General features: G+C 37.5%; 2 protein-coding genes across 4 annotated transcripts in view; both read left to right on the top strand.

The window, feature by feature from the left end:
* The window catches only part of cdkl5 (cyclin-dependent kinase-like 5), a 35,964-nt gene extending 18,939 nt beyond the window's left edge, over positions 1–17,025 (top strand). The window contains exons 8-19 of one of the 3 annotated variants that reach the window (XM_042733991.1): positions 588–678; positions 1,838–2,027; positions 2,967–3,047; positions 3,254–3,420; positions 4,927–6,031; positions 6,421–6,522; positions 7,182–7,287; positions 7,783–7,906; positions 11,231–11,336; positions 11,985–12,107; positions 13,255–13,470; positions 14,318–17,025. In XM_042733991.1, the coding sequence (XP_042589925.1) occupies positions 588–678; positions 1,838–2,027; positions 2,967–3,047; positions 3,254–3,420; positions 4,927–6,031; positions 6,421–6,522; positions 7,182–7,287; positions 7,783–7,906; positions 11,231–11,336; positions 11,985–12,107; positions 13,255–13,470; positions 14,318–14,695 (2,789 nt within the window). In that variant the 3' untranslated portion in view covers positions 14,696–17,025. The remainder of the gene's footprint in view (positions 1–587; positions 679–1,837; positions 2,028–2,966; positions 3,048–3,253; positions 3,421–4,926; positions 6,032–6,420; positions 6,523–7,181; positions 7,288–7,782; positions 7,907–11,230; positions 11,337–11,984; positions 12,108–13,254; positions 13,471–14,317) is intronic. The other 2 variants (XM_042733993.1, XM_042733994.1) reach the window with 2 other exon arrangements.
* Positions 17,026–19,243: 2,218 nt separating this feature from the next.
* Positions 19,244–23,390, top strand: LOC109081990 (retinoschisin-like). Its single transcript, XM_042733990.1, has 6 exons — positions 19,244–19,679; positions 19,900–19,925; positions 20,003–20,123; positions 21,643–21,784; positions 22,458–22,653; positions 22,755–23,390. The coding sequence occupies exons 1-6, from the start codon at positions 19,625–19,627 to the stop codon at positions 22,905–22,907; spliced, it is 693 nt and encodes a 230-aa protein (XP_042589924.1). The 5' UTR covers positions 19,244–19,624; the 3' UTR covers positions 22,908–23,390.
* Positions 23,391–24,012: the final 622 nt, after the last annotated feature.

Below are 24,012 nucleotides of genomic sequence, written 5' to 3'. Positions count from 1 at the left end.
AACACATTACATATGTTTATAAATGATAAATTAATTATAATTGATGATATAATGAATATAATGGATATAACATATTCTTATGGATATAAGAAATGTTATAATATGTTATATGTTTACAACATAATCCCCTTAAATAACCTTGCCCAATAAACTGATCAGTAGTAAACTCTAAATATAGTAAATTTTTTTCAAAAGAATAACTTCACTGTGATTTCAATTTTGAGTAGCTTGACAATAAGTTTCAAAGTAGCTTTCCCAACACTGGCTGGTAGTATTGTGACTCTGGAAGATACAGTCAAAACAGGATATCTATCGTCTCAGTTCCTGATCAATCACATATTGTGCCTCTGCTCCTGATGAAATGTATATATCCACTCAGGGTTAAATTTTGCCTCCACGCTGAATGCCATGAAAATTGAGCATGACTCACTCCACAGGCTTCTTTCTAAGACTTTTATTTTTAGAGGGACGAATATGACGAGATTAATTAAGACCTCTGAATGTTATGTGCAGTTTCTCATCCCCGATACCCTTTCTCTTTGCTCTTCTCCTTACAATCTTTCTATCCCGTCTGGTCAACCCCACAGGCTTTGCCCGCAATCTCTCTGAAGGCAGCGATGCTAACTACACAGAATATGTGGCGACCAGGTGGTACCGCTCACCTGAACTGCTCCTTGGGTAAGTCCTCATATCTGTACTTCCTGTTTTGTTTTTAAAAGTGATTTCTAATAAACTTTGTTTACAGAGACATGACAAAAAATCTCTTCATCAGTGAAGCCAAAAAGCATGAAAAAATCAAACTTCCCTCAAACCAAGCACTAATATTCAATGAGGGCACATCCTTTTTAAAAATGTTGATTTGATATAGCCATTAGATGTGACATCAGGAGTGCGGTGCATGATTATTTGTCCTTGTCGCCATTGAAGCGTTATTTTCTAGTGTGTGCCACTAGACTAGATGAATGCGGTGGAACATTTTTTTTGAAACTCTCACCATTTAAATTCCACCCACACAAATATTCTCTCCCTCCCTCTTGCTGTGTGTTAGTGCAAAGATTTGTGTCTCAGTGTTATGTCTATCTATCTGCCTCTGTCTCTGCATGCATTTCTCCTCACCCCTCTTTCAATTTTAATGGTGCTATTGTTCTCAGAGTTGGGATTTGAACAAAACCTTAACCCTAAGTATGTCACTCGTCCTGCACTGTTTGTGCTAGACATGAATGGCGCTTTGAAAAGTCTTTCTATTACTTTTCTAAGCAAACAGACTTGTGATTTCTGTCTTTCAGGTGATAAAAACAGGTGACTTGTTTTGAAAGGGCTATATTTAGGGAACTAAGGGCTACAGAAACATCCTAAATAGAAACATTTTCTATCTTTTTAGTAACCATTGTAATTTTCACTTAGGAAATGGAACTTTTTTTTTAATTTTACAGGGATAGTTCACCCAAAAATGAAAATTCTGTCATCATTTGCTCACCCAGCCTGTATCAGTTTATTATGAAAGCACAAAAGTAATGTTTTTAAAAATGCTGGTAACTAAACAGTTGACAGTAGCCATTTACTTTCATAGTATGGAAAAAGGCTACCAGCAACTGTTGGGATGCCAGCATTCTTCAAAGTATTTTATTTTTTGTTCAGCAGAAGAAAGAAACTCATACAGGTTTGGAACGACCTGAGGATTTTACTATTTTACTGATATGTTTAGAATTTACCTGCATTTACATTTAACATGTATTTAACTTCATGTATTTGAAATGCTAATAATCTTTATGGAAATCGAGAACTTGGATGAAGGTCAGTTCTTGACTTATATTTGTCTTCTGCTTGGCTCTCACAGAGCTCCATATGGGAAGGCGGTGGACATGTGGTCAGTGGGGTGTATTTTGGGAGAACTGAGTGATGGGCAGCCCCTGTTTCCGGGCGAGAGTGAAATCGACCAGCTCTTCACCATTCAGAAGGTGTTGGGCCCCTTACCACCAGAGCAGATGAAGTTGTTTTACAACAACCCTCGTTTCGCTGGACTAAGAGTAAGGACCTGTCTTCTTCTCTGTCCTGTTCTGTTCTGTGCTTTCCTCTCCTCGCCTCTTCTCTGCTCTCCTTTCCTATGGCACGGATCCCAGTATTCTGAATAAGTGGCTGTCTATGACTCATGTATCGCTATGTGCCAGTGTGAAACACAACTGGCTTTGCCTTGACAGGGCTGATCACAGTACATAATATTCACACACATGCGCATACACTGACACATACATTTGGACTCTTTTGGACACTCAAGTCACATTTTAAGTGCTACTTTGTTTTTAGGGATGTCCCTATCAGGTTTTTTGTGCCTCTGATTTTAGGTGTTGAATATTAAGTATCTGCCGAAACCGAGTTCAGATCCGATACTTGTGTTTTCCTAGTGCTTGGTGCACATTTCAAGTACATTGAAGTTATTAAAATCAATCCAATGTATACAGGGATGGACATCATTAATATCCAATATAACAATTACTTTATATACAACTACTATACAGTATACTGTATAATAAGAGACACACTATATCTCTCTATATATGCACACACTGTATAAAGACATTGGTAGATGTAATCATGTTACAATGATAGACATTGTAAACAGACTGTGTGGTCATAATTATTAATATGGGACTACTGATATAAACTTCTTGTATTTTATATGTACATTAAGCAGATTAATTGCAACATAAAGGGGAAAAAACTGAGATAAAGTTAGAAAGCATGAAGTTTGCCAATGTCAGTTTATCAGTCAAGTCCAAAGCAAGACGCAACCCATAGTTTTTATTTCAGTTTCAGTTTTTCTATTTAGTAATTCTAATGCTTTAGCCTTTTTTAATGCTTTCTCATCTTAAGTATTCTATATTTGTTATGAATTGTGCGATTGTTCTGCTCTATACTTTAGTCCTCCCTCTTTATTTAATTTATATATGTGTGTGTTTTTGTTGCAGTTTCCTTCTGTAAGTCATCCTCAAACGCTTGATCGAAGGTACCTGGGCATCATCAATGGACTCATGTTGGATTTAATGAAGGTAAAATGGTCTGTAACATTCTTTAGAGAACAGTATTCCCTTTTGAATTCCCGTAGTTGTGATATATTTGCTGTTGATTTATTGTAAAAATAAACTGCAGATGTTATATCACCCCCATGTGCAAAGTGTTACTAAAGACCGAATGCGAATGAGTTTTATTGTTCTAGTGTGGCATGACTCTCCTCATTCTCTTTTCACTGTATCAGAACCTGCTGTGCCTGAACCCCACCGAACGCTTTTTGACAGAACAGTGTCTGAACCACCCGGTGTTTCAAGGCCTTAGAGGGCCAGAGCGGCCAGCTGCCCCGTCGCCCACCCCACCTCGCTCCTCAAAGAGAAAACCATACCATGGAGACAACACCATACCCAGCCGGTCAGTAATAGCTGCTCCTATGAACTACTTAATGTGTGATTTCCAAGCCACTAGTGGCAGAAAATGGAGCTGCCAAAATGACATATGTTTCTTAATCACTACTGCATGTTGGCTACACCCCTGAATAAGCATTGTTCAAATAAACAGATAGTCCTGCACCATTGGTTGAGCCATGTTTTAAAAGTGCCACAGGAAGTCTTTTTCAGGAAGTCAACCTGTCCTGAATAACATATGCTGCCACTGAAATGTGAGAAAGTATGTTACAACAAAATTACACTTCACCTTTACGTGTGACTCATAAATAGAACACCTGGCTTTTTGTTAAATGTATTTGTTTTAAAGGTTTATGTGTACACAGTTAAAAGTATTCACTTAATTTGTTTCTTGTGTTCTTAAAAACTTTTCAAGCTCAAGGTTTGTTTAAAATTACATTAGTTTTAATAAGTTAAAATTAGTTTTCCAAGCTCAAGGTTGTTTTAAACTTTGAAACATTACAGAAAAAACACTTAGTAAGAATAACATTCAGTGTTATTTTAGTATTATTCATTTACTACTACAGTATTCATTAATATTTTATAATGGCTGAGTTTTCATTTAAATTGTAGAAATTGTGATGCATTTTTTCTTTTTTTTATATTTCTGTAAATTTCTTAAATATTTCTTAAATTCATTTGTATTTTTAGTAAGTTTAAATGAATAGCTTACCGAAAAATGAAAATTCTCCAAACTCCAAACCTGCAAGACCTTTGTTAATCTTCAGAACACAAATTAAGATATTTTCGATGAAGTCCGAGAGCTGACTAACCCTCCATAGACAGCAATGCAACCACCATGTTCAAGGCCCAGAAAGGTAGTAAGGACATTGTTAAAATAGTCCATGTGACATCAGTGGTACAACTATAATCTTATGAAGCTATGAGATAACTTTTTGCTGCGCAAAGAAAACAAAAAATAATGACTTTAATCAACAATTTTTTCTTTTCCATGTCAGTCTTCGATGCACGTCCATGAGAGTACAAAGACTACCGTGACAGAATTTAAATTTTTGGGTGAACTATCCCATTCATTAATGTCAGTATTCATTATTAAACTTATCTTTTTAGTCTGGTTAGTTGCAATTAGAGAAACATGTAATTTTTGTTTGTTATTTTTTTTCTTCAAATCTTCAAATCGTTTTTTTTTTCAGCCTTATTCAAATGATTTGTTTTATAGAATAGTTTTAGTTAACAAAAACAACAGTGAACCAGGAAAAGACAGGAACCAAAATGATCAGAAGTTACATCTTTAACTGAAAATTGGGAAGAAATATTGGAAGACAATGAATTTACATGAATTTCTGTACAAAATAAAATTTACAGTGTTATTTAAATGAATAGTACCAAACAGGAGTCAGTATACACTGAAGGGAGCTCTTTCATTGCTGTTTTAAAATCACCACAGGTTGCACCTCTTGAAGTCGGTTCAAAAAATGTCCAGAATATAACCATTTTGTGTTTATCCCTGCAGGAGCCACGGCAGTAAGAGTTCAGGTCACCGGTACACTAACAGCAAGGACTGCTCTTCTCTACCACGCCATGAGGACCTCCACCGGAGCACCGACAGCTTCCTGAACGGCAGCAACATGCCGACCTCATCCACCCTGAGTCCCACGCTACACCCCAAGAGCTACCAGGCCCAGACCCTGTCCCGCTCGGCCTCTAGCAGCAAAGACCTGGCCAACAACAACCTTCCCCACCTCCTCAGCCCCAAAGACGCAAAGGGCAAGACAGAGTTTGACTTCAACCTGGGGCCTAAAGCTGGAGGTGCCACTGTGGGAGGAGACACCTCTACCAGCAAGTACCTCAAGTCATCCAAACAAGGCCGCCACTCGTCCTTCCTGGAAGGGAAGACCAGCACGCTGCAGTCTGGGGACAAACACAGTCGCCATAACTACATGGAGTCCTCGCACGGATCCATGCCTTCCACATCCTCCTCCAAAAGCTCCTCGTCCTTCCTCAGCTTGTCCAAGAGCCACGGAGCACTGAACGATGCCAAGTCCGTAAGCAATCTGGCTGAGACACGACTCCACCTAGACGATCCCATGGTGGGGTCAGGCTCGGGCTCCCGCTACTTCCCATCCAGCTGTCTGGATCTAAACGCGGCTCCTGGAAGCCCCAGAGGTGAACGGCACGCTGGGACGGAGCGGCAAGGTCACAGCCCCAGCGGTCGGGGGAACACACGTCTAGAAGGGGGCACTCTGGATTCGCGACGTTCTTCGGGTCGGAAAAAGACACCGGATGAACCGAAGGCTACAGACACACTGGACCCAAGCAGGGCTGCGGGAGCAGGGGGCGGCCACGCTCACAACCTCCCCTCCCCCCATGAATCCTATCCTTACGGTCTCGGCTACACCAGCCCGTTTTCCTCGCAGCAGCGACCTCATCGCCACTCCATGTACGTGCGGAGAGAGCGACACCGGCCGCACGGCCAGGAGACGAATTTGGTGGTCGGGCAGGGAGTGCCAACACGTGCCAGCAGCCTACAACTCCTCTCGCCGCAGCTCCAGCATCGCACACTCCCACGCCACAACACCAGTTCCTCTCGAGAAGAGCTCACGCAAGATCTGAGCAGGGTCAGTGACCTGCTCTCGTTTTTATCTCCGTGTCCTGTAGCATATTACAGTAGGCACTGATCTTGCTCATCTCCGTTGGTTCCCCTGATCAGCATTTGAATATTTCTATCCAAGCAAGGATGCCCTCTTATTCATCTGTTCGTCTTTGTCTGAATATTACAAGTTTTCTCTACCGTTTGCAAACAGAAACAATAATACAAATGTTCACCGTAATAATTTCAGGAGATTTGATTTGTGATGTGTTTGCATGTGTGTATGTGATCTAATTTATGATATGGCTCTGCTGCATCCTGCATTCATGCATTTTGTTTTGTTCTCTCTGATTATTACATGCACACGCCCAGTGTCTCCCAGTGTCTGCTTATTTTGCTGTGTGTTTATGTCTGCAGAATGACCAGTCTCCCAAAGAGAAGCCTCATTCTCGACCCCCGATTAAAGATTCTACGAGGGACAACACAGCTTCCTTCCACTCACAACGCCCAAAAAACGAGGTCCGAGGTCTCAACAGGACCCTCAGAATGCACGCGTCCACTTACACACTCACTAGTGGCTACTGTTTTTCATGCATCGTCTTATCTTTATTTTTTTTTATCGATATGGATGTTTTGTAAATGTTCATGTCATCCCATTAACTGCTAGCTCATGTCTTTAGCATTAAATATCTAGGTTATTAGTTAAAAAGACAGTTCACTCAAAACTGAAATTTGTTATTATTTAAACACATCATGTTGTTCTAAATTCAGCTTTCTTTTTTAAGTGAATTAAATTTTTAAAATGTTATTTTTACGTGCAATTACAATGTAGAGACTGAAGCTTTCGAACTTCAAAATGGAGACAAAACAAAAAAAGTGATACGACTTGGCATATGTGGCTTATGTTCCATGACCCACAATAGCAGAACAAACCACAAATCCATAGTCAGAAGTATTTTCTTTAGTGTTCTATTGGAGAAAGAAAGTCACACAGGTTGTGATGACAGCAATTTCATTTTTGGGTGAACTGTCAGTTTAACCTCTCTTTCTCACTGATTCTTCTCTTCCTTAATCATTCCTTTCTCCCCAAGCAAATATTCAGTTATAGTAAGACTATATATGCTATCATATGTTTGGGATATGCTATCCTGTAGTGTGACCATCCTCTTGTAACTCAGGCTGGGATGTACCATGACACTCATATGGAGGATGGAACCTCATCCAAGGAAAACAGAATGATCTACAGTGATTCGATGCCTCGCAGAGTGGGAAGCTTTTACAGAGGTACCCAAAAAATGTACTAGAAATATTGTGAAATATAATTAAAAAAAATTGATTTCTATTTTAATACATTTTAAAATATAATTTATTCCTGTAATGGCAAAACTGAATTTTCAAAGTAGCCATTACGCCTGTTTTCAGTGTCACATGATCCATGATTAGAAATCATTCTATGCTGATTTGCTGCTCAAGAAATATTTCTTATTATTATTGAAGTTAAAAATCATTTGATATTTTTGTGGAAACCATGATAATTTTTTCAGTTTTCTTTAATGTATAAATTCAAAATAAATAGCATTTGTAACCACTTGTAACATTATAAATGTTTTTACTGCCACTTTTGATATAATTAATGTGTCTTTCTTGAATAAAAGTATTATATTAAAAAAAAGGAATACCCAAAAAGGCCCCAAACTTTTAAACGCTAGTGTATGTAAATACAGTTTACAATACAAATTTGACTTAAGCTTTGATATTCCTTTTGCACCTTTTGTGCAGTCCCCTCTCCTCGACCTGACAACTCGTTCCATGAGAGTACCGGACAGAGTAGAGTGCCAGCGGTGGCGGCGGAAAACACAGCCATGACAAACCACCCCAAACGTCAGACCAATTTCGACCCCTGGTGAGAGAACACACTTGTTAAGGCCCCTCGATCTAGACAAATTATTCTGTGTGCATATACTTTGGCTGTAAGATGATATGCTTTGGTAAGCTGGAAGTGACAACAGTAAATATTTGGCTTCAAATGAAAAACTAGAACATCAAAGTAAAAAATAATTAGTGTCCTTGACGGTTTTGTATAAATAATAAAGCATGCCAACTTTACATTCTCTCTAAATTCACTGGTGATAGGTAGAAATATATTAGAATTTTAGTTCAGCTTTTTTTTTTTTTTTTTGATTGATTGATTGATTTGCTTTCATTAGCCAATTCTCTGATAATATGCCTATGTTTAATGTAATAGGGTGAATCTTAATAAAAGTTCTGTCATATTTCACTAATATACACTATATGGACAAAAGTGTCTGGACACCTGACCATCATGCCAACAGTGACTTATCCAGTGACATAGCAATCTAAATACATAGACATTAATACAGAGTTGTTCCCCGCTTTGCTGCTATAATAAATTCTCATTTATTTATGTGAATTTTTGCCCATTTGTTCAGTTGAGCATTTGTGAGGTCAGATACTGATGGCATGGTCAGACTGAAGGCATGGCTCGCAATCTCCATTCTAGTTCATCCCAAAGGTGTTTGATAGTGTAGAGGTTAACCGACAAACCACAAATCCCCAAATATCATACAACATCCGACATTTTTCAAATATCAAAAACCGCCAACAAACTATAAATCTTCTCAGATTTGTTTCTATGTGACGTGACATTCAGCCAAGTATGGTGACCCATACTCAGAATTAGTGCTTTGCATTTAACCCATCCGAAGTGCACACACACAGAGCAGTGAACACACACACACACTGTGAACACACACCCGGAGCAGTGGGCAGCCATTTTATGCTGCGGCGCCCGGGGAGCAGTTGGGGGTTCGATGCCTTGCACCTAAGTCGTGGTATTGAAGGTGGAGAGAGAACTGTACATGCACTCCCCCCACCCACAATTCCTGCCGGCCCGAGACTCGAACTCACAACCCTTCGATTGGGAGTCCGACTCTCTAACCATTAGGCCACGACTAAAACACTGTGTTCGAGGCGGGACTTTTATTTTGACATTGCTGAGAGCGGCAGCGCATGAGCACACAGTGCTCACATTCTACCTCTTGTTTACTGTCATTGATAACAGTTCTGTCTAATATGGATAGAAGTCTTTCTAATAATCAGAACGGTTAAACAAAGGAATTAATGTATACAGAAAGTATTATAACAAATGCTTTTATATTATTAGTAATAGAAAGGCAAACATTGTAATACTTTCTCGTTTGCCGTCAGCATTAAGCAAATATGCATTTATACTATTTAAACAAATCTTTGAATGACTAATGAACATTTAATTTCACAAACCTTGCAAACTTAGTCGAATCCAGCTGTGAGATTGCGTGTTCTCTGTGTGACAGTCGGTCAGTGTTAATTAAATGCTTTAAAATTAAACTCGTGATTTCAAATTATGCTGCATTTTATGCATTTGCCCACTGTCATATTCATGTCATTTTCACTGTGTGCTGTATGTAAAATGAGTGTTACCCTGGCATTATTTGAAAAGTATGATTCCCAATGCACACACACTTCCCAGAATACTGAGTGCCCTGTTGGTTCCAGTGTTTACTTCCTTTTTAATTATATTTTTATTAAATATTTATTTATTTGTGAAAAATACTTTGTCATCTAAGGGATAAGTATGTTTATTTTACACATTTATCTTGTAATCCATTGTCAAATTATTTGAAATTTCTTAAATATTAATAATAAAAGAAAAAAAATTTTTTATCGGCTATCGGCCCCCCTGTTTTCTAAAATATCGGCATCAGCTGTCAAAAAACCAATATCGGTCGACCACTAGTAGAGGTATACAGTAGATCTTATGATCATGATGTCCTGGTATGCTGAAGCATTAGGATTTCCCTTCACTGGAAGTAAGGGGCTCAGACCAAGCTCTTAAAAACAGACCCATAACTGTATTCCTCATCCACCAAATTTTACAGTTGGGACAGTGCAGTCAGGCAGGTGATGTTAGGGCTGCAAAATGATTAATCGCCATTAATCGCATTCAAAATAAAAGTTCATGTCTACATATTATATGTGTATACTGTGTATATTTATTATGTATATAAAGACACACACATATGTAGGCTATATATTAAAAAAATATATTTGTATGTGTATATAATTTATATTGTATATAAATATAAATATTTTGAATATCAATCGAACATATTTTTCCTTAATATATACATATATCAATCGAACATATTTTTCCTTAATATATACATATATGTCAGCCTATATATATAAATCATCCTCCAAACCATAACCCAAATGAATACCCAAAAAACAAAATCGTTTTGCAGCCGATAGTTCTCATGTATCCGCTAAATCCAAACCCATCAGACTGCCAAAAAAATAAAGATGTGTGATTTGTCACTCCACAGAATGTGTTTCCACTGCTCCAGAGTCCAGTGGCAGCATGCTTTACACCACTCCAGCCTGCGCTTGGAGTTGCACTTGATGTGAGCCTTGAATGCAGCTGCTTGGACATGAAACTCACGCTGTATAGTTTTTGTGCTGATATTAATGGCAGTGGTAGATTGAGGTTTTTCAGCTACGGAATTAGCAGAGGGTAGGCCACTTTTATGCACCATCCTCCTCAGCACTCGGTGACCCCGCTCTGTGACTTTACATGGTCTTCCACTTCATGACTGAGTTGCTGCTGTTTCTAAACGCTTCCACTTTCCACTATCAGTGGAATATCTATAGCAGGGATGGAATTTCACAAACTGACTTATTGCAAAGCTGTATTTACAGCACAATATTACAGCATCACATTTGAATTTACTGAGCTCTTCAGAACGACCCATTTTTTCACAAATGTTTATAAATGCAGATTGATGTAGCTGGTATGATTCAAACACCTGAATTCAATAATTAAGAGGTATGTCCCAATACATATGCACCCCCAAAAACATACTCACCCTCAATCAGCATAAATAACATCCCTCACCATAAACCACATCAAGGATCCTTTAAAATGCCGGGTCCTTAGAATCGTCCCAACCTTCGGCACCCCTGCTTTTGTCCATATAGTGAACAATAACAAACAAACAAAAATGGTGAAATACAAATATTTTTTTAAATTGTGTTTGAACTTTTACAGTACATTAGAGTAATGAGAATTTAGTCAGCAGATGTGCTATAAGATAAAACCTTTTTATTTTATTTATGACCAAAATGCTTTTTTTTATGAGATTCAACTTTATGATAATTACATTTGTAGGAATAATTCAGAGGCCATGGTCATGAACCCACCAGAGGTCCCTAAACAAAAAGAAAAACAAGGTTTCTTTAGAGCCATAAAGAAGAAAAAGAAGAAGTCACAGCCGGTAAGAATGTCCTGTTCATTACTATTCATTCATTTACTCATTACATTTCCCATTACTCTCAAAAATGGTATCAAAATGCAGTAAGGATATAGTAATGCCTTAGCCAGGAGACCTTTTCTCTGTTTGTGTGTGTGTTTAATTATTATTTGACATGTATGTATATGTGTTGCTTAGCTGCTGTGTTGTGTTCTTGTATGTCTGTCTGCTAGTCATTGAACTTAAATTTTATATTTATACACAAGGCAATAGTCCTAAAATTGATAGGCGAGCTTTCACCTTTTTCATGGTGTCTGTTCAGTCATCTCAATCAGCATGTTAGGTGACCAGTGCAAAAAGAAAGGTGAGGTGGGTGTATCATCCCAAAAAGTAGGCCGTCCATTTGTACTTTTGTCCGATTAGTGCCTGACAGAATTCAACAGAGACTCTCAGTGCAGTTCAGTGCCTTCAGTAGCATTTCCCCATAATAGCCATATGGAGACCATTACAGACCCGAGCAGCATGTGTGTGGCAGAATCTGCCTCTACTGTGCTCTGTCCACAAATATTGAGCCAGAGGACCGTATGTTCATCTGCTGAATTCAACAACAAAAGATGTTTTGTGTTAATCCACAGAATTATCCACCGTCTTATATTGCATACTAAATTCAAGACGGACGGCAACGCGGGAAGGAACCCGAGCATCAAGAAAAGCCTTTTCCCCCTCTTTAACTCAAAGAATAGCTTAAAGCATAACTCTTCTGTCAAAGTGCTCCCTGTTGTCCCGCAGCCCATGGTATTGTTCGCATAAAACCGCACCGCTTTACCAAATAAACATATCTCCATTGCATGTCATGCTAAATGTATAGGTGTTCTATGACTGGATGTCTTTTTGTTATTTTTATATAGTTGTTGTTAGTGTTATTATTATTATTATTTAGCCATTTTTAACAAATAAAACACCAGGTCCAGATCTCTGTTTAAACGTTTTAATCAAATCGATCACTTGATATGCTAATTATTTTGTATAATGAATTTAATTTATTTAATTTGCTCAGAAATATAGAAATACAATATAGTATTGCAGTATACCTAATATATATTTCTAAATATGTTATTATTATACATTTTAGTTCTTATAGTTATGTAATTTTTTTATTGAATCATCAATCATAAAATGAATCATTTTATACATCAAAACTCATAGCTCATTAATTGGGTTGATGTGTAAATAAATACATAAAATTTAAATTTACAGCCAAAGTAAAACTCTTCTTTAACTGCTCTTTAAGCCTACTGCATATTTGCACACACCATGTTTTATTTATGATCTCAATAGCTGGTAGAAAAGACAACAGAAACATTGATAATGAATGACGAACCATATTAAGTCAAGATGAGATATATATATATTTTGATGTAACAGATCTGGTTCTGTGTGATTTATGATTTACATCACTGCTAGCATCGCAAAAGCATCAGCATGTGTTCTGTTAGATGCATGGACCCCATAACCGTCTTTAGCAGCACCTGCTCAAAGAGGATGCATATTTTCTCATTTACCATTCTCCGAACCTGGGAAAGAGTAGGAGAAGTGGTCCAAATGTTTTCATACCCAAACTCTCTGTCTTCTGTAAACAAACACTCACATTTTTGGTACAAAAGGTCAGAAACTGGGCACGTCCCGAAACACTCAGCTCTTTCTCTATCATCAATAATTCCTCTCTGGATACAGTTGCAAAAGCTGGTCATTGGAATTTAATCCTTTTTTAATTCTTAAACAAATCCATGCCGTGAACTGGTTAAAATATTTCTGTACGTTTCCAGTCTGCTGGCCTAATGCACGTTATTATGGGTGGACCTTTGTTTGAAGAGGAGATTTATTGTAGATAAATCCCGGTATTCAGGTGGTTTCACTGGTTTTGTGGTTTGATCTGTGTCAGATTCCTAGTGAGGCTCAGCAAGACCAGCTAGTGATACAAAGACCAGTCAAATCCTCGTCTCATCACAGCAGTCGACACCGCAACCGAGATCGTGACCGGGAACGTGACCTGGAAAGGGAAAGGGAGCGTGACCGTGATCGAAACCGCGAGAGGGATCGCGATCGTGACAGGGACAACACTTGGGCTCCTGAAAAACCGACAGATGTGCAGCCTCAGGTAAAAAAAAAAAAAAAAACCTTCAGTTGAACTGAAAGTAAAAACTCCTTGTTTGTTCCTACTCATTTTGGAGGTGTTATTTAATATAACTACATAAGCATCCACAAAAAAGTTCTGTTTATGTCAGCACCAATATAGTTTTGTGGGGTAGCGCGCCGACATAAAACGCTGTTGCGCTTCAGACATCCCGAGTTCGAGTCCCAGCTCACGGACCTTTCCCGATGTCATCACCCCTCTCTCTCCCTCATCAATTATATCCTAAAAAAATGCCTGTTCTGTTTATTCTAAGCCCATGCTGCAGTTTTGTTGTCGGCTGCTTTAAATGCAGAGTTCTTTAAAGCAGGATGGATTCTGATTTGCTGTCAGTGATTTTATTATTTCATCTGGAAAAAAATATTTTGAAATTGACTCCTCTGGACTAATTATTAAAACTTTATAGTTATCGTATTCTAGTTGGTATCTTTGGCGTGAATGGGCCTTTATGCTCACCAAGGCTGCCTTTATTTGATCAAAAATACAATAAATCCAGTAATACTGTGAAATATTTTTACAATTTTAAATAACTGTTTTCATTACTCCAGTCTTAAGTGGAACATGAATCTTCAGAAATCATACTAATATGCTGATTTGCTTCTCAAAAACATTTATTATTGTTATCAGTGTTGAAAACTGTTGTGCTGCTTAATATCTGTGGAAACCATTTTTTTAGAAAGAGAACAGCATTTAATTGAAATTGAACACATTATAAATGTCTTCACTGTAATTTTTTATGCATTCAATGCATCCTGGCTGAATTATCCTTAAAAAAACATCCTTTTTATTTTATTTTCTTGCTTTCCTGTTGCAGAACCAGCCTCTGAAGTCCCTGCGGAAGCTCCTACACCTCTCTTCTCCTGCTACGTCCAATCAGCCCCCACCTCCCGATCGCTCGGCAGAACTGCGCTTCCAGCCCCTCCCTAACCCCCCTTCCAAAGGAAACCTGAACGAGGCCAGAGGGCTCCCTCCGGGCAGCATCACCCCCAATACCAAGAGCCGCAAACCCCACAACTACCCTCTGCCAGGCCAGATCGAGTCCAGCTGGCATGTTTCCGCACTGAATCGGGCCGAGGGCGCACCGTACCCAGACCAAATGGCAAACAAAGGTGGGCAGAACGGTATCGGCTTTACCAGAGCTGCCCGCGCGAGAATGCCGAACCTCAACGATTTGAAAGAAACGGCTCTTTAGAGGAGGAAGGCCCACTAGTGGCCTCTAGTGTACTCGGTTTCTCCTTTTCCTTCCTGGCTACCTATGGAATGCTATTGTTCATACAGTGGTACACAATGCCACTTCTGGCCAGAAGGTGGCAATAGTTATGTCTCAGATTTGTTTTTTAAAGCATCCACATTTGATAGAATTTGTATTCTTGTTCATTACATCTGGGTTCAGTTTTCTGTTGAATATATCTTATTGACAATGATATGAATCTATGTATTTGTATATGGAAACTTAGGGATGGGGGACAACAAAAAAATCTGTGGAATTGTAAGAGCTTTAGTTTATACACAAGAGAATGTATAAATATTTAATGTGTAATAATTCTATATTTCATGGAGATTATTTAATGAATTATAGGTGTGTTAATAGTTACAATGTACAGAGTGCATTTTATGGTTGTAACAAAAGTACTTAATTGTTTCTGAATTATTTTCCTCTCTTTACCGAACATTGTTTTCTGATATGAATTTTCAGTGCAGACTAGGTCTAATATTCCACACTGTCTGGTTATTGAATCATCACTATTTAAAACAAACGTCAGCATATCAGCAACTACTGATGCTTCCCAACCAGGTTCTGTGTTACATTTCATGCCAGACCATTAAATCCACGTCCCATGATGGCTATTTGTCTCACTTTACCCGTAGCCTGTCTTACAGTGTTTCTCCACTTCCCATGAGCTTGGCATTCAAAACCTCACACATTGGGATCAGATAGTGCTGGTTTTTAGCAGGAGTTCATTAGAGCCCAGATCCCTGAAGAGCTGGATTTCCTGTGAATAATGAATTTCAACTGAGGGCCCCGGGGCCTCACCGTGTCTCCCTCTGCGATCTAAACCCCACCAGCTGGTGAATAAGTGTGACTTTGCCTGTGGCACAAGCAATGGCTTACAAGGTTGTGTGAGTTAAGTCTGTATCTCCATCCCGACATAACTTTTGCACGTGCGCATGATTCTTTTAACAAACTGAATAACTGGCGGGTTTATTTTAATCAGTTTAACGGCATGGTTTTTGAAGAGATGAAAGCATTGCCTCGGGACCTGGTAAAAGGGTTTCAAAGACGTAATGCAGTTATTGATCTGTTAACGCAATGAGATTTTGAAACGGCCTCTGAAATGCAGCACATTTTCATTCAGGCTTTCAGTATTTGCTTTAGATTTATTCCATTGTTTTGTTTAATTCTATTCTACTAATATAGATTGAAATAAGATGGGTTTAAAATATGCAAAATAGCTATATTAAGAATTCCAGGCATTTGAATGCAAATGCAAACAGAGCAATATATCATGACTTTGAGGTGAATTTATCGTCCTTCATTGAGTTACTTCGGAGTATTACATTTTTATTCATCCACATATTTATCATCACGTCAGGCACTTTGCTTAACACCTGAAGTTTCTCACTAAACCCAACCCCTCCCAAAAGATAGTGACAGGGCATTTTCATTTTAATAACTCTAGTGAAATGTGTCCTTTTTTTTAAATTAGTATTGTTTATCAATCGTGCACTTTAAACAGACATTTCCCAGGTGTTTGTGTTGATATGGTGTTTGATTAAAACAGAACTTTGTATCTATCTAATCTTCTACCTTACCTACTGTACCTACAGTATATGAGCTCTTGTCTTTCACAGGACTGGATTTGAAACTTTTATGTTCAAGTTACACAATCAAAAACAGTATTTTTGACATTTACATCGTCATTTTTTTTTTTTTTTTATCTCCTCTCATTTTTATCTTTGATTCTGTTGTCTCAGCACTATTTCAATGTGTTATGCATAATGAAGTTAATTTTCAGTAACATCTTGAACTATTTGTATTCCATACATCTTGTTAAACGTTTTCTTGGTTAAACTGCCATGCAATAACAAACTGTTGATTTTTGTCTTGTAGGAAGAGATCAGAGTTTCGCAAAGTTTAAAAGTCTATTTCTGGAACCTCTTGTTTCCTTGTTGCATATTTTCAGGTTAATATTAGTGACATGAAGTAATGCGGTCTGCCTGTTTGAAAGGCAGAGTGTGATTCCATCACTCCTGGACTAACACCTTGTCCATAAACGCTCTGACATCCTTTAATCTGCTGTACATTGGCCCAGTCTGTCTCTGCGGTGCCAGGTAATCCTCCCATCAGCCAGCTGTTAGGACTGCCAAGATAAATAGTTTGGCTGTGTCCAGCTGTAGTGGTCATCTGTGAGTGGTAATCTATGACCAGCCTTGTTAACCTGCTACAAAACCTACATCTGCAGCATGTAGAATGTCACTGATTCTGGTTTGCCAAGCCCCATTCTTTTACTTTTAATGTTATAATTTTTTCCTCATAAAAACAACTGAAATCAAACCAACAAAACAAAAGATAAAAAAAAAAACCACCACCCTATCCCAGAGTACAAAATGATTTCGAAAGCTAGTTTTAAGCACTAAAATACAAACCTGACCTTCGAAGGGCTGCGTCTACCAACATTTCTGTCAAAATGAAGCCTGATAGTCATGAAATATATAGATAACACCGTTTTAAAGTTTGGAGTGCGTCTGTTTCTTGTTTTTGTTTTTTAGAAAAAGAAATTAATATTTTATTTAGCAAGGATGCAATAAAATGATCAAAAGTGACATTTTAAACATTGATAAAATGATAATAATGTTTCTTGAGCACCAAATCAGTATATTGGAAAGATTTTCTGAAGGATATTGCGACAATAAAGTAGTGACTGCAGAAAATTTAGTTTTATCACATGAACAATTTGCATTTTAAAATGTATAGAAAACAGTTGAAATTGTAACTTTTTACTGCATTTTTGAACAGATAGAAGCATAAGGCACTTCTTTCAAAAACCTTACCAACTCCAAACTTTTGAACGGTAATATAGCTGAATCTATTATCGTATCGTAGTATATTCTCTCTTAAATGAATACAGGATGATGCTGTAGTCATTTTGATTTTGATTTAAAAACAACACTGACAAATTGTGTCCCACTTTACTTCTGTTCACCGTATATATGGACTGAATGAGCTGCCTTAAATGTATGTTGAAGGATATTTTGAAGGTGGTTTAAAGTGCTTCTTGGTTCACTGCCATACTGAAGTATACCTGCAAGTACTAACAACTCATCTGTCATGGTTTTATTAGCCATAGACAGCTTGTCTTATATTGGCTTGTAGCATCTATCATCCAAAGAGGATGCCTGTTAGCTTTCAAATGTCTGAGCTGTTGAATGCAGGGATATAAACATTCAGGTTCATCCCCAGAAGTGCATGGAATAGATGAAATATATTGGACATCTTCAGTGACTCTCATATTTGTTCATTTTCTGTGGCGTGGCAATGACTAGAAGCTGTATCCTCTTAGAATGTAATGTTTAACCCTTCTTTTTTTTTCAGTTTACCATTGGACAAATGTTTATATATGCATAAGAATGTAAGTCTTTAGCTCAAATAAGGCCCAGTGGTCAGCTGCATCTTTCATGGTTATCGAGAAACAGGTCTCTATTTTCTACTTTAGACATTTCATAATGTTTATTCCACCTTTAAGTATACTTTTTCGTCTAAAGCAGTTGACGTGCCAACTAAAGCCATTGTGAAGTCATGCAAGGCCAAAGGTTTACAATCTATCAGGAACAAGAGTTTATTCTGTCAGATGAGCATCTGTCCTATGCGTTCACAGACATATCTGATATTCTTTTTTTTTTTTTAGCGGACTGACTTTTGTGTCTGTCATAGAATGTACATGAAAGACATGTTTTTGTTTTGTTGAAATGTTAAGACTGTTCCTATTAGAACTGTTTGAATCCTGTTTGCTGAATTGAAAACATGATCCATCCCTAAATTGTGTCCTTACTCCTTCTGCTTGACAGGATTGTTGTCAAAAATCCAACCGATCAGGTTGTGACTTCCATTTTAGACAACAGCCATCATTTTGGTTACATCTATAAGGTCCACACAGAATCTGCAAATTTCTTTACACCCCTCACCGCTTGCATGATGAATTTCGGCTTTTAAATGTTGCTTTGAATTATCATTAAGGGTCTAGTATTCTTAGTTTTATTTAAAACACACTTTCATATTTATTTCCGCCCCAAAATCAGCACAGATAAAAGTGCAGATTCCGTCTGGGCCTTCATCTATCCAGTTAATTGAGTCTGTAAACTGAAAGTTATTTGCTTATAACTTTATTCACCAATGCACAAGATTTATCGCAAACGTATTCAGCACCACTCACTCAGCACTTTGTCTATGTCTTTTGTGAAGACTGTTTGTCTGTGTGTTCTCTTTAGGGTACAAGTGGGAAACAGCACCCTAACGTTTCATTCAAGTCCAGGCATGTCTGACTCCAACAGCATTTATAATGTATATTCTGCTGTAATTAATAACAATTAAAACGATGTCTACCCAACTATGTTCCAGCATGCATCATTTCATTGCAAACACCTGCCAACATATAAAAACCCATGTCTTTGAGATCATTAAAAAAAGAAAACAACGAAGACCTGTACATAACCAAAGCATAATTTATCATGAGCCACATTAGCAGCAACTACAGAAGAAAAATGACACTGAAATGAACAAAGAAACCTGTCTCTCCATCAAATGGCATATTGTATGTAGTGATTTGCATCAACAGATTGCTGGGGAAGTTAAACTGAGTTAATTGCATGCACTGAACCATTAACTGGGTCACAGAAGGTGACCATCCGGCTTTATAATCTGGGATCATTTGGCAATTTCTCTCTTTTTTTAACAGACAAGGGTCGGACTGGGATGTGAACAACTTCAAACTAGCTTTCAGCAGCAAAGGGAGGAGCTTTGAGATGAAGGGCATTAGATAAGGCCATTAGTGCTCTGTGGATTACAGTAATCCAGCCCCTTTAATATCAGTGCGGTGGTCCACCACTCGAAAAATAAACCATCATGGAGTACAGACTGCAGAACATGTTACTGTTAGCCATCCTGCTGGTGTCTGAAGGTATGTGTCATTTTCACAATAATAGCAGAAATGTTCAATTCTGGTCCAATTTTAAAATTTAATCAGATTTCATTTTGATTTAATCCAATTTCATTCTTGATTAAAGACAAAGAAAAATTTTAACTTCAAATAAAGATGATAGTGAATGTTAAATGTTAATAGAACATATCCCACCTGTATTACAATTTCTTGCTCTTTTACTCTTCCACACTTTGTCCAGGTTTTTTTGGGCTGCAAGCGCAAGAGGTAATTAAATGCATTTGATATTAATATCAGAGCCAATTAAAAGTGAAATATTGATGACAATATTCACATGTGCTTAGGCTGGCGAGGACAACGACACATGGGCTGGGAAAACCTGCAAGTGTGACTGTGATTACTCTAGCAAGTTGCTTTCCAAAGGTTCTTCATCAAGTAGGGGACAGGAGATGGACTGCATGCCAGGTAAGAAAGAGAAAGAGACTTTAAGAAATATGGATTCAAAGAATCACATTGCTGTTTTTTTATTTTCTAAACTGCAATAAGCACTTACCGTAACCTGAAGGGTTTGTAGGCTTTGTCCTGGTTTGGATGAACTCCACTCTGCCATTATGAAGTATTTTGGTTTAAAATGTGTCAAATATATAATGAATCGGTTTTCTTCTAGATAGTGTTGTTTTTACTAGCTTTATTGTGAATCAAATACCACTCAAATCTGTTTTGTCAGGAGAGCGAAATTTGTGAATGGGGCTTTGCGCTAAGTTTGACTCTTTGAGAACTGAGATGGATGGATTAGTTAGTGCTAGCTGGTGCCCTTTGGAAACAGAAGGCAGGACATGTGCGAATGAGCTGGCTCCCGGACAAGCCCTCGCCTGCAGCGATGCAGAAAGTCATTAATCATTTGGTTGCAGCTTCACCTGGGCCATGTGCGGCATCACCGCATCCCATTGGCACTTCACCACAGGGCAGACATGCTCCATTAACACAGAGCAGCTTGCTTTCTCAGCCCTCAGAGACTGATGTGTTAGAATCAAGTGAAAGGGAAGAAGATAAAAATAAAGACGGAGAAAGAATCAGCGATTGACCGGATGCTTGTTCATAATCCCATTATATTGAGAGTTCCCAAGATTACCAAGACTAGAATAGGACCTGCCAATCAAACCGTTGACCATTAAAATTAAGATCATTTATGTCATTCCAAATCTATATGACTTACTGTGCAAGAATGTTGGTAACCAAAGGGTTGCCGTTTACATTTTATTTTTTGACTATGGAAGTTAATGGGAACCAAAACGGTCTGGTTACCAATATTCTTCAAAAGACTGTCTTTTGTGTTCCACAGAGGAAAGTCAGTCATGAAAGTTTGGAACAACATGATGATGAGCAAATGTTGACAGAATTTAAATTTTTAGGGTGCTTTCCTGTTAAGTGTTGATTAGTGTTTTATTAAGAGAATTCATGATTTAAATTTTTCGTTTTCATTTGATTTGATCAGAACCGGAAGTTGGCATGTCAAAAAGAACATCCCAAATCCTGGAAAAGAGGGACTGTTATGTAAAAACACTGATGTAGGACTGGAGCTTAAGTGTGGAACGTGACCATCTGTCAACCCAAAGTCTTAATGGATGTTGATCTTTCACTATGGGGAACTAATGCTTTTGGTAATGCGAAGTCACAAGCAGAAGAGTGGAAGCACAGAATTACAGAGCTGCCAGATTAATGCTTTGTCGATTTCTCCTTAACACAACACGACAAAGAAATCTCTCTGATTGCATGACTAATGTTTCATTAAGCCCCGTCAGATATTTTAGAAATCCTGCAGGCTTTTGTTGAATAGGCCTGTTCATAGATTTGTGTTATTTGGAACTGCCTGTAGAGTCAGAAAGCCTGGTTTGAGCCAAACTGACAGAAATGCATATTTATAGTTTTACTTTAAATTATATGCAAAGCTAAATATTAACCACATTCTCAATTTACTGTCTAGAGTGTCCCTACCATAAGCCCCTGGGTTTCGAGGAAGGATCTGTGACTTCAGATCAGATCAGCTGCTCTAATGAAGACCAGTACACAGGCTGGTTCTCCTCATGGGTTCCAAGCAAAGCAAGGCTCAACAACCAAGGATTTGGGTGAGTTCTCTGAAATATTAATAATTATGGCAGCTGTTGAAACAGAAGTCATGAGTTTCAGTTAAAAGAGTTAATTAGCTTCTTTTTTGATAGAGACATTGACTTTTCTAACTATAAGGCGAATGTGCATTGGCATGATTTTTAAGTATGAATTTATGTAGTACCGAGAGATTTACAGATTTTATTGCAGATTCCACATATCTCAAACTCTTTTATAACCATTGAAGTAATATTACAAAAAAAATTTAAATATATATAGATAAATAATTACACTACCGTTTAAACTTTTGGGATCTTTATGATTTTTTAAAAATAAATGAATACTTTTATTCAGAAAGGGCATTAAATATTTTAATGATTTCTGAATTATCATTTGCCAATGAAGACTGGCTGCTTTGACATGATAAATTACATTTTGAAATGTATTAAAATAGAAAAACAGTTCTTTTAAAATGTAATATTTTACAGTATTAATGTTTTACTGTATTTTTGATCAAATGGATGCAGCCTTCGAGAGCATAAGACACTTCTTTCAAAAACTTTAAGAAATCTTACAAACCCCAAACTTTTAGTGTAGTATTATTGAAACAATCTTGACAAACAGTTTTGGAGACTTGGTTTCCGTGATCTGTGATTTTCTTTTGCATTTATAGATTATTCTCTCCTCTCCTAGGTGTGCCTGGCTGTCTAAATTCCAGGATACCAACCAGTGGCTTCAGATTGACCTGAAGGAGGTCAAAGTGGTTTCTGGTATCCTGACCCAGGGCCGCTGTGACTCTGATGAGTGGATTACTAAGTACACTATGCAGTACCGCACCAATGAGAAGCTGAACTGGATCTACTACAAGGACCAAGCTGGAAACAACAGGGTAAGACGACAAACAGACCCTCCTGGAATAATGAGGAGTGAAGAATTGCTATTCCTTTTAAAGTATTGCATAAATATTGATTTTATTTGTTTTTTCCTCAGGTGTTTTATGGAAACTCTGACCGCTCTTCCACAGTCCAGAACCTGCTGCGTCCACCTCTTGTAGCACGTTACATCCGCATCCTCCCTCTCGGCTGGCACACTCGTATCGCCATCCGCATGGAGCTGCTACTTTGCGTGAATAAATGCACCTGATCTGGAACATGTCAGCAAAGCCATACCCAACTACTTCCTGTTCCACCTCTTTTCTTGTGTCACAATATGCCAAAGTGAATATCACTGCCCAATCACTGCACTCAATTCATTTATTTTTATTCTCTGGTATCTTTCAAGGAAGAAATGATCACTAGCATGGGTTACAGTTACATTTATTTGTGTTCAATGTTACATATAAAAACCTTTTTTCATGTTATGTTGTATTCATTATATGAGGTTTGTTGCTTTGGCAAATCAGACTTAAAGGTTTTGCTTATCTGGAGAGAGGTGGGAGATCTCATGCAGTGTTGTATTATTGTGTGTACTAATGTGGTTTGTGATGGTGATGTAGCATGTTTCATTCCCACAGTTTTGACCAAATCCCTTTTTGTATTTACTATGAGCCTATATTGTTTAATTGTGTTTGTGCACTTACCTGAGAAACAATGCCTTTGAATAAAGGAAGTCTCTCTGTACCTTGTATACTTTGGTTGTATAATCTATTCACTAAATCTGGACAAAAATCATAAAATATAATAAATAATAATATATATAATATATATATATATATATATATATATATATATATATATATATATATATATATATATATATATATATATATATTATATATTTTTTTATTTTTTATTTAAATGTAGTAAGGGGAGCATGTGGTAAAGGCCCTTAGTGTATCAATGTACATGCACAGGATGATCCAATGTGTTAATAGAGGAAATAAAATTAGATGTTAATACTAAATTTAAATTTGATTTCAAATGAAGCAACCTGATTTCTACAAATTTCATAAAAATACATCTGATATAGCTTTTAATGATTAGCTTGTATATAAGAAAATTTAATTCTACTCAAGAGATGATTGAAATGTGTTTGAAATTACTTCAAAATAACTTAAACATGCCTCAGGGGTATTCTGCCCTATTTCAGAAGGGGTCATCTTACCCAAGGTTTCTCAATTCACTCATAATAATAATAATAATTCCCTAATGCCTAAATTAATTACTGTGCCCATGAATTATGCGTCAACAAAAATAAAAACGTGATATTCTGTAATACAAGATCCCAGAAAACGGTAACTATCAAATAA

Source organism: Cyprinus carpio, chromosome B11, assembly GCF_018340385.1.
Source record: "Cyprinus carpio isolate SPL01 chromosome B11, ASM1834038v1, whole genome shotgun sequence".
In the NCBI taxonomy this organism is placed as follows: Eukaryota; Metazoa; Chordata; class Actinopteri; order Cypriniformes; family Cyprinidae; genus Cyprinus; species Cyprinus carpio.
Note: the sequence above shows the minus strand (reverse complement) of the source record. Positions and strands in the feature narration are given on the sequence as shown.